The sequence below is a fragment of the Sinocyclocheilus grahami genome, unplaced genomic scaffold (genome assembly GCF_001515645.1).
Source record: "Sinocyclocheilus grahami isolate Dianchi unplaced genomic scaffold, SAMN03320097.WGS_v1.1 scaffold1060.1, whole genome shotgun sequence".
Taxonomy (NCBI): Eukaryota; Metazoa; Chordata; class Actinopteri; order Cypriniformes; family Cyprinidae; genus Sinocyclocheilus; species Sinocyclocheilus grahami.
In genome coordinates this window covers 112,564-126,649 of record NW_015506239.1, presented here as the reverse complement: position 1 = coordinate 126,649, position 14,086 = coordinate 112,564, and the positions used below count along the sequence as shown (strand labels likewise).

Below are 14,086 nucleotides of genomic sequence, written 5' to 3'. Positions count from 1 at the left end.
AACAGAAGGCTATTCCAGAATGAATTATGACAAGTGCAGTGAAAAAAATAAATCAATGATGGTAAACAGTGCAAGAGGAATGTTGACTATTGTGCAATTATTATTATTCTAACAAATGTCAACAATTCTGTGTTTTTCTGTCAATATGGGGTGCTGTGTGTACATTAATGAGGAAAAAAATTAACTTAAATGATTTTAGCAAATGGCTGCAATATAACAAAGAGTGAAAAATTTAAGGGGGTCTGAATACTTTCCGTACCTACTGTATGTATATATATATATATATATATATAATATTCAGTTATTAATTGTTCTTTATATGCCCCTGTATGTCTCATGTCTCTCATATCTTTTTGTCTCATATTTATATAAGCGATATCACATGAGCAGCTAGAGCATATGAGTGCTGCTTTTGTCCTGATTTGCACAAGTTCAAATGTGATTTGATACAACAGTTCAGTAAATAAAAAGTTAATATTGTGTTATATTTTAAACACAATATTGTGTGTTTTTGTTCAGTTTTGCCAACGAAAATATCACCTATAAAGCCACAGCAAAACTGTTGTGCGTCTCCGTGCAACACAGCGGGGTTTAGTTTCTGAATGAATCGTCGTTTTGAATGAATCGTGTGAACCAATGATTCAAAGGACCATTCATAAAGAGAGTCATTTACTTAATTCCTGAATGAATCAGCCGTTTGAACGAATCGATTCATAAAGACATTAATTGCCACCTGCTGGTAGTTTTAGTTTCTTCTTCAGGGCATCATTCCATTAAATAAATAAATAAATAACATTAAAGGGTTAGTTCACCAAAAACAAACAAATAAATACATAAATAAATTATGTCATCATTTACTCACCTTCATGTTGTTTCAAACCTAAATATCTTTCTTTTGCACAACATAAAAGAAGGTATTTTGAAGACTGTTGGTAACAAAGCAGCTGTTTTGGTTATCAGCAACTTTCATTGCATGAACAAAAAATACAGAGGTTTTTCTCAAATTACCTTCTTTTATGTTCCATACTTTATGTTAAGCCGCTGTAGCCTAAACATTTAACACAATGATAGCTTTAAATTGTCTTTTGGGGGTATTTTCACAGCCAAATTTAGTTTACGATTAATTTGATTAATTAATCGCAGCACCCTGTAATTAATTAGATTAAAAATTGTAATCGACTGACAGCCCTAATATATATATATATATATATATATATAAACCTATCAAGTTAAATAATACAATATAATAAAATAATAATTAATAATAATTATATTAAAAAAAACTCTTTACCCAAAATATTACCATATACATATATGTAAATATACAATACTGACCAAATTCTCTCTTATTAAATATGTAACAGATTAATAAATAAATAAATAATAAATAAAATAAAAAAGTAAGTAGTAATTCCAAAAAGTGTATATGCATGTTTATGAGAGTATTACATTGTTTATTTCCTGTGGCCTGTACTGAAATTAACAGATGAGGAAATTGTCTAGATTCGTCTACATGGATTTGCTGCCTCTGTAGAGTGTTTCAAATCAATCACTTAGGCAGCATCCTATATATGACATGGATCTTCATATGGGATGGCAGCAGGTAGAGAGGCAGCTCACTAGCTCTTGAAAGAGTGTTTAAATGCTTTTTAAATAGTTGACAGGGGGCCTTGTGATGTAAATTTGATGTCGGCACACCGTGTAAGGAAGAGAGCAACGAGGAAACAGGAATGGCAAAGGGTTAATGGAAGCGCGCATGGAGACTCCCTGTGGTCCTGGAGAGCACTTCCTGTGTAGCCCACAGGCAAGAGATGAAGAAAAAGCGTTAACCGTTCTCCCAGCCTGTCACATGGGATCTGCCTCATTTACAGCCATGTTACATCGTTCCTAAAAATGACACGAACCAAAGAGCAGAAAAGAGGAACAAAGAACCTGAGATGGAGAGTGATAAAAGGAAAGGTGAGGTGCGTATGGGAGTTTTAAGCATGTTTTATATAGTGTGCGACTGCCGAGAGTGCGGGAAACGGATCTCTCTTGGGCTCTTTAAGGATAATAGGACCATCTTCAACCTGCCACGTTTCCTCTTCACACATACTGTTTCATCGACTCATACAGTCACTCTCTCTCTCTCACTCTTTTCTCTTTCTCTCTAATAGGCCAATCTGTCCTTCCCCTGCTCGGCCGCCCGGACTGCTCTTTGAGTCGCAAGTAGTTTTGATGAGATTCGCCATAGTCAGGCCACTGACCCTGAACTGATCTGAGACACACTCTAGTTCACTGGTCATTTCCCGGCCTGTACAGGGAAAAGGTGACAGGGGCCGATCTGTCTGCTTCATGACCAATGCGGGACAATACACAACCCTCACCTTATAACCATGGACTTCAATCTGTAGCTAATGGTGAGGCAAAGGTTAATTGATCCACAGCTGGGATTGCAGCTCCGTCAGCAGAGGAGAACTGTGCCAATAAATGATCCTAAGCAAGCCATTTGTCATCATTTATAAAAGGTCAAAATGTCCCTCCTTCCTCTCAGGGTGGATAACTAAATAAAATAGCCTTTTCTTTTTCAAATAAGTTATGTGTTTTAAGTTAAAATCCCTTCAGTAGACCTTGACCTCTTGGCTGATTGATCAGTATGCATGTGTGATTGTGCCGCAATCAACATTTCTTGAGAAAGGCGTTGAAGGCAATGGCCCATAGGGGGAGCTGTGTGATATGATACTGACCGTATGGTGATTTATTCTCTTACAGAGAAAGCATTGAAGACAGACAGGGAGGGGAGTAGAGGGGGGTAGTCTGACATTTCAAGTTCAATGGCCGCTACAGGCGAAAAAAATGTCATAATACTCAGCCTAAGGTATCTGTCAAAGTCAAGAATAGTTTTCCGAAAGGTGGAGAAAGTTACGCTATAATCTGTTCATTAGCTCAACACCCTCTCTCCATATATTGTTCCTAACTCTATTTTGTGACCACGCGTATACCCACATATTGTTTCAATTGGCCATCTTACATAAATATACACACACATATTTCCATACAATACCAAAAACTTTGCTGCCAGTTGTGAAACTTGATTTATGATTAAATTCTGCGATCTCTATGTAGGCTACAGAAAGTAAAGCCCAATACACTGCAGATGATGACAACTATTGACGTGTATGCTATGACGCACATTAGGCTACTATAGAAGAATAGAACATCATCAGCATGCTAGAGTGGTAAACAAAAAGAATCACACTTTAGCAGTTGTAGTTTTTATGTGTGCTGGAAGCGGTGAAAAAGGAAGTGATAAGAGCTTGAGGTAAGCAGTTTTATGCTTTAGCGCCATGTCGCGTTGATTTCATGTCGCATTTTTATTGGCTGGTCAGTAAATGTGGGTTTTAGCAGCAAACACACTGTGCGATGATATAAAAACACAGTCGGTTATGTCTGTGAAGGTAAACAGCTGGGAAAGAATTTGCATGGCTATATTAGATCTGTGTATTAAGCAGTGGTGGGCCGTCAGGGCCAGCAAAGCCTTCTCTGCTGGCCTAAACAAATTTAGTTTTAATATATTTTTCCATGAATGTGTATTAAATTATTTTCAATAGTCTATTCTCTTAATTTCATAGCATTTCTATTCTGCTTCCAGCAGTGTATGTTTATATTAGAGCTTTTATCCAATCATATTTCAGCAATCGTGTTGCCAGGGTCAAAGAAATCTGCCTTAAGGCCTTCAGAATCAACAGTGTAGGTGTCTGTTAGCTTAAATCAATGGCAATGAAACCGTTGCTTTAACCAATCAGATTTCGAGCTGGCAGCACCAGGGCCATCTAGCTGGCTAACGATAACGTCAGAATTTTCTCGTCCTTTGATTGGATGGTCAGCATACTAGCTAGCAAACAGCATCACTGTAAATCATTTTATTAAAACTTAGTAAAACTTTTATTACTGTTTCTCAGGTTTAGATTTTCAGTGCATTTTGAAAAAATATTTGCCTACTACTATATTTAGTAAATCTAAAAACAGTAGTCCTAATGACTGCGAAAAACAACCACACACCTCCTCGGCACCGACTCTGTGAAAAACTCGTGAAGATGAAAAACCACTATGTATGGTAGGCTAATTTTCATTTTTGACTCCTTTATCACTTGATGCGTTGTATTCTGATGCTATTTGTGCGATATAAAGCCAGGTTTAAGTTTCCGTAAGAATATCTCAGTTTCCCGAGTGGAGCTGTATTAAGCGGTCTTTTCCTCCGGCCGCAGGAGGCAGACCAGCGGGGAGATGAGAGTCACAGAGGTACGTTAAAACACATCTATACACTTTTCTTCATCGTCTTGTATGAATTATTTTAATGTTACTTGCTCACTTTCCTAGTAAAGCTGTGCTAACCAGTATTTTCCTCCCGCAGTGCTCTGGCAGACTGGCGGGGAGACTCGTGAAGATGAAATAAAGCAGTAAGAGAACATTCAATTGTTATTTCAACTTTAAAACAAATGTAATCACCTTATTTGTTTTATACCAATGCTATCTGTACGGTATAAATGCGTCTGGGTGAATAAATGTCTGTAAGAACATGGGATGGACTGTATTTGTGTCATTTTGTTAGGTTAATGCTTCAGCTACAGATGATGTGTTGCGCAATTGTTAATTGAGTTTCTTTCTTTAGTAATAGCATTTCATTCTCGCTACATAAGATACCTGTCTGTTATGTAGTGCGCTGTTATACTGCATTACTGTGTAATATTTATGGTTTCTATAGCCGTGACATCATTATGATGGTATGAAGAGATGGATTAATTAATGTAGGACGCCACTGAAGGGCTAGGTGTAAAATGCACGGCCCGCCACTGGTATTAAGTGACAGCAGCGTAATGTACAGTATATGCTGTCTATGCTGTTAATATGACCCAGACAATAAAATAAAAACAGAAAATCTCAGTCAAAAGAAAAGTGTATGTCAACAGTCGTGGGCGGGGCCTGTAAAGTGTGATGTCACATTTTACGGATTGTTCTGAGAGACTGCTTATGATTTATGGATATTAAAAAGAAAAAAAAACACATTCATGTTGAAACAACATGTAAACGTGAATTTTGGTGCCCTTTACACAATATTTACAATATTTAAAAATGAGGAGAATGAATGACTAAATTAATAAACAAACTAATAAATAAATAAGATATATAATGAATACATATGCTGTTATTCCTCAATGCAGTATTTACAATATTTAAAAATGCAGGAGAGGACTTCAGAGTGGTGTTACAGCAGACGTTACTGTTCCATCTTAGAAACAGAGCCAGTGGGGAGATAGTGAGAGAGAGAGAGACTTGACTTTTAACAATCTCTTTATTTACCACTAATTTTAGATAAACATTATTGAAATATTTAAATAAAATAAAATGGAATAATATAAAACATTTAAATTAATAAATGTACACATCAGAAACAACAGTTTTACAATATTTCATCACTCAGACAGAAATTTGCAAGCAAACATCATAATCAATTTCACAAATACATTGATTTATACCCCATTTAGATCTAAAACTATCCAAGTCATCAATCAACATATAATACGCATGCCATACCCTGTGGTCTGTGTGGGTCCTAATGCCCCAGTATAGTGATGGGGACACTATACTGTCAAAAAGCACCGTCCTTCGGATGAGACGTTAAACTGAGGTCCTGACTCTCTGACTCTGTGGTCACAAAAAATCCCATAGCACTTCTCGTAAAGAGTAGGGGTGTAACCCCAGAATCCTGGCCAAATTGCCCCCACTGGCCCTTGTCAATCATGGCCTCCTAATAATTCCCATCCACTTGATTGGCTCTATGACTCTCTCTCCTCTCCACCTGTAGCTAGTGTGTGGTGAGCACACTGGCGCCGTTGTCCTGTGGCTGCCGTAGCATCATCCAAGTGGATGCTGCACACTGGTGGTGGTTGAGGAGAGACCCCCCACATGATTGTAAAGCGCTTTGGGTGTACAGCAATGCACAATAAAGCGCTATACAAATACATAATTCACTCATTCATTCTCTATATTAATACGGAATTGTATTAATCCCCTAAACACCAAAATAACATCAGTCAAACCCGAGCCAAGTAGTTTTCTTTTACGTGACAGCCAAATAGCAGTTTTGCTTGCCCAAATATAACATTTTATAAAACATGAGCTTGCATTTAGCTCCTGCTGCATTTAGGCCCATAAATAAAAAGCATAGGCGTACAAACCTGCCCCAGAGTTTGACAGTATCCTTCTAGTTGATGAAAAAACAGTTGTAGTCTAAAACAATTAAGAAATAAGTGAAACACTGTTTCTTGTACCCCACAAAAAGGACACTCCTCCCCTACCTGTGGATCAATGTGTGCTCTGTGTCTGTTTGTGGCTATTATACCATGCACTACCCTCCACTGAAGGTCTCCAGACCTTTTCTCAACAGGAAGTTTGTACAGGGTCCTCCAGCAGCCTTTAGGGGAAACGCCTGAGCCAAAAATATCCTGCCACTTGGATTCTCTCAGGTTTTCAAGCATGTGGAAATGTGCCACTTTAACACACAGTACATATAAAGCCGTATTTCCTGTATCACCGAAAAAACTAGGCTGAGATAATCCGAAAGAGAGCAATCCACCCTCTGTTTCCTGCCACGCTGCTGTGTCTGCTGAAATAGTCAGCGCCGGGAATGCAGAAGTATCCACGTCCAAAGCCTCTAAATCCAATCTATAGTCCACTGGTAAAAACGTACGTGTTTGAGTTAACAGTCTTCTCTGCCACTCAAACTGACCTCATGCCCAGTTTTAAGGCCAAAGCCTCAGCAGAGATCCATCCTCCCTCATGAATTAAATGTCCAATTTTTGTGATCTTTGTAGACCACAAAGCTTTTCTGAGAGAATCGGATTTAAAAATATCCAGGTCCATTACAGAGTTGAAGAGCAATGGTTCCTCCCTCAGCCAGAGTCTCTGTACACCATTGACTTCTCTTGAGAACTTAAAATGTTACCACGCTCTTAACACTGACCTGTAAAAGGATGTTAAACCAGTCAGATCCAGCTTATTAATGTTCATTAGAAACAGGTGACGATCCAGCCCCATACTGCCTGCTCTCCTCAGAAGAGCACAGGCTGTACCAGTCCAGCTTACATCATCCCTGTAAAGCAGTCTCTGAGCTGTCTGAAGTCTAAAGGCTTCAACTCTGGATCCGATGTCGACAAGTCCTTGTCCTCCTTCCTGAATGGGCAAGTATAGACCTGGTGCCCTCAGCCAGTGCTGCTCTGACCAGAAAAAGTCCACCATCTGCTTCTGAATCCTTACCACCAGGTCCTTCGGAGGCTCTAAAATCATCATTTTATGCCAGAGGGATGAGGCCACCAAGTTATTACTGATCAGGACTCTCCCCCTGTAGGACAGCTGGGGTAGCAACCATTTCCAGTGAGACAACCTTGCACACACTTTCTCCACAAGGCCCTCCAAGTTTTGTCTCTTAAATTAATCTGTGCCTAAAAAAACCCCTAGATATTTGAAACCCGTTCTTCCCCACTGCAAACCACCCGGAAGCACAGGACCATTAGAATTCTGACCACACCACAGAGCATTGCTTTTACTCCAGTTCACCTTAGCTGAGGATGCTTTACCATAATGTTCGGTAACACTTTAGAATAATGGTCTGTTGTTAACAAGTATCTATGCAGGAAGTAATAGGTAGTACTACATTAACACTTAACTTAATACTATTTATTAATAGAGAAGCAAGATTAACTAAGTCAAGTCAAGTCTGCTTTATTGTCAATTCTTCCACATGTACAGCACATACACACAGAGAATTGAAATTGCGTTACTCTCAGACCCTTGGTGCATACATATAACATAAATACAGATAGGTACAGATTAAATACAAAATACAACTATACAAATATACAAATAAGGTAAAATGTAAAAAATATATACATAAAGCACAAGGCATATGGCAGAAAAATATCCTCATTGAGAACTACTTGTGAACTATCACCAGTTAATAAAGAATAACCAATTAATTACTAATCACAACAGTAACATCTTAAAAGTGAACAATTGGGTTCTTTGTGGAAACTAATTTATGAATTTGATATCCCCCAAATAAATATTAGTTTCCACAAAGAACCCAATTGTTCACTTTTAAATCGTTACTGTTGTGATTAGCAATTAATTGGTTATTCTTTATTAATTGGTCATAGTTCGCAAGTAGTTCTCAATGAGGATATATATTTTTTAGTAATTATCAAATGTCTAATAAGGAACTACTTTTGTCCTAAATTTGCTACTACTTACTGCTTAGTTAATCTTGCTTCTCTATTAGTTAATAGTATTAAGTTAAGTGTTAATGTAGTACTACCTATTACTTCCTGCATAGATACTTGTTAACAACGGACCATTATTCTAAAGTGTTACCAATGTTCTAGACCGTCTTTTAAGTAGTGAACATCAGCATGACCTAATCATCAGCATATGCAGAAATCTAAATAGGCTCTTGAAAATCTAGTTCAGCAACCCTTAAACCTGTTAACTGGCTTCTTAGTTTACATAACAGTGGCTCAATGACTATGCTGTAGAGTTGACCTGAAAGAGGACAACCTTGCCTAATATCTCTGTATTAACAGGAACACTGAGGCCACCAACCATTTTTATCATACATGTGGCCTGATTATAGAGAAGCTTAATCATAAAAATCAATTTGTCTCCAAAACCAAAAGCCTTTAACGTTTCAAAAAGAAAATTGTGGTCAACTCAGTCAAAAGCCTTTTCTTGGTCTAATGACAGAAAGCCAAGGTTAATATTATTGTTGAGAGCAAAGTCATAAATATCTTGCACTAAATGTAAATGATCTAAAATAGATCTTCCTTTTACACAGTATGATTGATCTTTATGAATGATTGTATGTAACACATTATTTAGTCTATTTGAAAAACATTTAGACAAAATTTTATATTCGGAACACAAAATTGCTACCGGCCTCCAGTTTTTAAAGAGGGTTAAATCTCCCTTTTTTGGTAACAGAGTCAAGACAGCCCACTGACAACTCACAGGGAGAACACCCTTACTGATGCATTCTTTGAGCACTTCAAAATAATCAGGTCCTAATATAGTCCAAAATTTCTTTTAAAAAATCAGAAGACTATCCATCTATCCCTAATGCTCTTCCTGAAGAGAGACCCTTTACAGCAGCAGTAACCTCTTCAAACTTAAGATCAGCCTCAAAAAGTTATGAAAGTTATGCATTGAAGTTAAAGTAGGAATACCCTGTAGCAGTTCATTTCTGCTTTGCTCATTAATGGCTTCAGCAGTAAATAAATTAGAATAAAAATTCACAGCGAGCCTGCGCATCACCACAGGATCCGAAGTATCTTGACCATCATTGTCCTTTTAAACGAATATCAGTTTTCCTTGTCCTGCTTTACGCTCCAGGTTAAAAAAATTAGATGTCGGACCATCCATGTCTTTTATTGTTAAAAAACGACTCCTTACAAGAGCCCCTTTAACTTTTTCATTTAAAATAAAACTCAGTTGATTCTTTTTCTCAGTCCACAGTTCTTGTAGGTTTACAGCATCATTGACAGTCATACTCTTCCCAATGTCATTTACTTCATTTTCCAGCAACTCTAATGTCTTTTTTAAAACAAAAGAAGAATGGGTTCATATTGCTGACAGAATGTTCTTATATGCACTTTACCGATATCCCACCATTGGATAGCACTTTCGTATAGTCACGTTTCACTCTTCCAAGTTTCCCAGAAGCATTTAAAGTTCTCACAGAAATGTTTATCCTCCAATAGCTTATTGTTAAAATGCCAGTAGTAGCTCTTGTGAATCCTGTTCACCAATGTACACTCAACTGTGATGAATTTATGGTCGGACAAAGATGTAGGAATGATAGCTGTATGCACCACCCCATTTTTCACATTATGCGATGCATAAAACCTGTCTAACCGTGCACCAAAAACCCTACCATTATTAATTTTCACCCAAGTGTACTGCTTCGTTAAAAAAATTGTGATCTCTCTACACATCTGAACAAATTAGATTTTTCACAACACTGGCCAGACGAGAAGCTGACTGCATGTGAGGTTCTTCACCATTTCTATCACGTGTGAAATCTAAAGTGCAATTCCAATCACCACCTAATATAATAAAGTCCCCATCCTGCTGCTGCTTTAAAAATTGCTCTAGTTTAACAAAAAGTTGAAGTCTATCTGCTCCATTGTTGGGAGCATAGATATTGACAAACAAGAACGAGAGGTTATTAATTTCAGCTCTAACAGCTACCAGTCTTCCTGGCTCTATTTCAGTTTTCATCAGAATTGTAACTTTAAGAGCAGGAGAACAGAGCACAGCCACACCAGCACTAAGATTAGTCCCATGACTAAGTACTCTCTCCCCTTCCCACCACAAACCCCAATCAGCTTCATTGTTAAAATGGCTGTGGGTCTCTTGCAAAAAAACTATACTCTGATTCATTATCCTTATGAGTTCTATCAATAAGTTCCTCTTTTTCTGATCCCTCAATCCATGTATGTTTAAGGATCCCACCCTCAAGATTTCCACAAAGAAGAGAGAGAGAAAGAGGAAAACATAAAGAAAGAAAAAGGAGTTTTTAAACATCATGATTATTTAGATTTCCCCCTTGCTTTACCTGATTTTCTACCTGATCTTATGGCAGTTAAGTGCTTCTTAAGACAAAAGCGCTTCTGCTGTGACAGTTCCTCATAGTTACTTGTTCTCCTAACCACCATAACAGAAGAAACAAACTTTTCAATATCTGGAAAAAAATCGCTTATCTCAACACCATGCAGCTTTTCCTTTAGTTTGGTCAAGAAAATAATTTATTTGATCTAGAGTGTATAAATCCTTATCAACCATTTTTGCAACATCAGGCCATTGCTCATCATCATCTCTTAAACCATCGTCAGTGCACTGTGACAAATCCTCCATTTCATCAACCATATTTTCCTCTGAACCACCTGCCTCTCCTATAACAATACCCTCACACACATATTCAGTATCACTTTGAACATCTTTGTCAATAGCAGTACTGCCTCTAGGTTTTTCCACATCGCCAATATTAACATTAAGCTCACTCACCTCTTGCTGCCCTTTCACTTCATCTGTAACTCCTTTGGCCTGCTCTTGAGATCTCAGTGTTTCTGTGTCTCGGCTCTAGATGTGGATGCTTGTTGTTCATTTTTATGTGGGCATGTGAAGCGCTTATGGCCCAAATCTCTGCATTCAAAACATCTCATGATGTCTGTACCTCGCACTCCCAGCATGCACCAGAGAGAGAGAGAGAGGGGGGGGGGGGTGTTAAAGATGGAAAGGACAGCCAAAGGGTTTATCACACCATCCTGACTAGTGTCTGCATCAAGAGTCACATGAAAAGAGAAATAATGACTAAAGAAGGACGGAGAAAAGCTAAAGGGGAAGGTTAAGACAGCCCGGGCAATGCTATAAACCACTGTCACCTTCTATCTTTTGATAGTTTCACATTAATATTGAATTTAATTTAATTCAAAACACTTGTAATATACCAAAGGGGAGATGTGCAGGTTGCAGCTAAATTTTTCCTAACCTGCACTCGCCTTACTGCTATCTTTAGCTTTTTTATATTTGCAGTGGTTACTTTGAGCAATGTTAATATCACAGTCTTCTGAAGCATGAAAAAAATGTAAGCTGCGCTCAAAGGGCCCTTTGAAATGGCATCATTTTAGGTGAAGGAAATGGTTATAGCCTGAGGCACTCACTTTACAAGAGTATTCATTGTTAGCCTCCTGTGAATGGGAATATACTACGGCTTTACAGCGCACTTGATCACTACATTGCTGACTTCTAAGAAAGTTCTTATGAAAGCACACATACGAAAAAGCCTGATGATCATCACAACTACTCACAACCAAATGCCAATAACTGTAATCCTGCCATTTTCAAGACTGAGTTACAGAGTGAAATTATGTGCAAGCAGAGGATCACTAATGGATTTCTTGAAGGAACATACATAGCATAAACAACTGCACTTTTCCTGGTAAAGAGGGAAGTAAACACAGGCTCAGGTTTAAAAATGATGTACATAAGAGTGGTGTTTACCTATCAACTATGACTTGTTCTCAAAGCCTGACCTGACATGAAATAAATGAAATAAACACTCAACAAAACAAATACTATTTTCTAAATCTAGCAGATTCATGGGTGACCATTATCTTACTATTCTGATTCAAATTGAATATGCAAATAAACAATCCAAAAAGAAAATACACAGAGAACTTGCATGTTGTTGTTGTTGCTGTTCTTCACATAGTGGTGACATAACTTTACTGCAGGCTATATGCTTCACACAAGGGCAAAAATTACAGTTTATGGCATGCATGTCTTTAAGCACATGCGCATTAATTTTTTTTTTACAAATCTGATTTATGGGATAACCTGTGATGCTTATGTCTAAGCTAAAGCTTTTTGTTAACCATAGGTCTTGTTAGCCTTTGTTCTCATTATCATGTTCAAACAGTGCCAGGCAGAAAGGCTCTTAAAGTACTAACTTAAATTACACCATCCACATGGAATCCTCATGGAATCCATTGAACTGAACATTGAAAACCAAAGTGATCTCATGATAATTCGTATGTATTTTACGTAACATGTGGTTCTATAAAACGTACATTTACTTATGTTCTTACAGGCACTAAAACGTACAATACTGACGTATTTTCAGCATCTAAACATACAAATATTTATGTATTTTCAGCATTTAAATGTACAAAATGTAAAAAAACGTCTCGGGTTACGTATGTAACCCTAGTTCCTCGAGGGAACGAGACGCTGCGTCGAAAAATGCTAGGGGAACGCCGTTCAGCGTGACGGGCTCTGAGTGGCGCGGAGAGACAAATCAGCGGTCCTCCTGAGCTCGGTAATATTTTCCGATTTGACCTGCTCACCCTCATCTAGCTCCTTCAGCAGGTCGGCTTGGTACGCCTGTAACACCGCCATGGTGTGCAGACACGCACCAGCCTGACCCGCTGCCGAGTACCCTTTGCCCACCAGCGCTGAGGTTGTGCGCAGCGGCTTGGAGGGCAATGCCGGAGCCTTTAAAGACGATGCCACGCCGGGAGACAGATAGCTCGCAAGCGTCTGCTCTACCCGGGGCATCGTCTTATAACCGCGGTCTTTCAATCCCCGCCACATCGCCATAATGATCGGAGGCGGGAACGAAGAGGCGGGCCGAGAATGGCCTTCCCCACGACTTCGACACCTCTATTAAAGTTAAAATATTAATATTTTAACTTTAAACTATGAACTATTGCTTCTGGAAAACACGTTGTGAACCTTGATAAAAGTGTGTGAGAAATTATGTGTAAAGCAGCTTAGGTTGCAGTGTTGACAAGTCCATGGTTTTCCCGCGGAATTGTGCTACTTTTATAATGCTGCCACAGGTTGTTTTTTTAGTCAAGCGAAACCCAATTTTGATAGCCATTTTCCCCCGGAATGTGAATGGGCTCATTTTGAGTACCAATTGTGCTGGTTTTGTGCAGACCTGGCAACCCTATTGAGTGGAAGCACAGATGATCATCACTTCTCACAAGGGTTTCAAAACTTGATCACGCTTCACATTTCTAATTTCTCATTTGTTTTGGAGCATCTGCTAAATCATTAACTGTTATGACTTAAAGTACAATTGTCAGCCCAAGTGAAAAAGACGTAGTATTAAATGTATTAAAATATACTTGAAATTCAAGTAGTATGTTTATAATACATTTGTATTCCCAACATGCTTATTTGAAGTGCAATACAAATATATTGAATTGCATTTTAATATATTTCTAAAAAGTATACTAGAAATACTTTTGTATTAAATATATGCTTAGTTATACTTCTAAGAAATATGCTAAACAGAAGCATACTTTTAATGTATTTATAAAAAGTATGCTAGAAATACTTTGGTAATAAATATATGCTTAGTTACACTTTTAAGGAATATGCTAAACACAAGCACACTATTAGTATATTTCTAAAAAGTATAGTAGAAATACTATGTTAATAAATATATTTTTAGTTACACTTTTAAGGAATATGCTAAACACAAGCA

The 14,086-nt window shown here is 37.9% G+C and overlaps 1 protein-coding gene across 1 annotated transcript in view; it reads right to left on the bottom strand.

Annotated features, from left to right (window-relative positions):
• col16a1 (collagen, type XVI, alpha 1) overlaps nucleotides 1-7,326 on the bottom strand; it is a 109,024-nt gene extending 101,698 nt beyond the window's left edge. Inside the window, exons 1-2 of the mRNA XM_016251596.1 lie at nucleotides 7,113-7,326; nucleotides 6,383-6,532 (exon numbers count right to left, since the gene is read on the bottom strand). Coding sequence (XP_016107082.1) covers nucleotides 6,383-6,532; nucleotides 7,113-7,326 — 364 coding nt within the window. The remainder of the gene's footprint in view (nucleotides 1-6,382; nucleotides 6,533-7,112) is intronic.
• Between the last annotated feature and the right edge of the window lie 6,760 nt (nucleotides 7,327-14,086).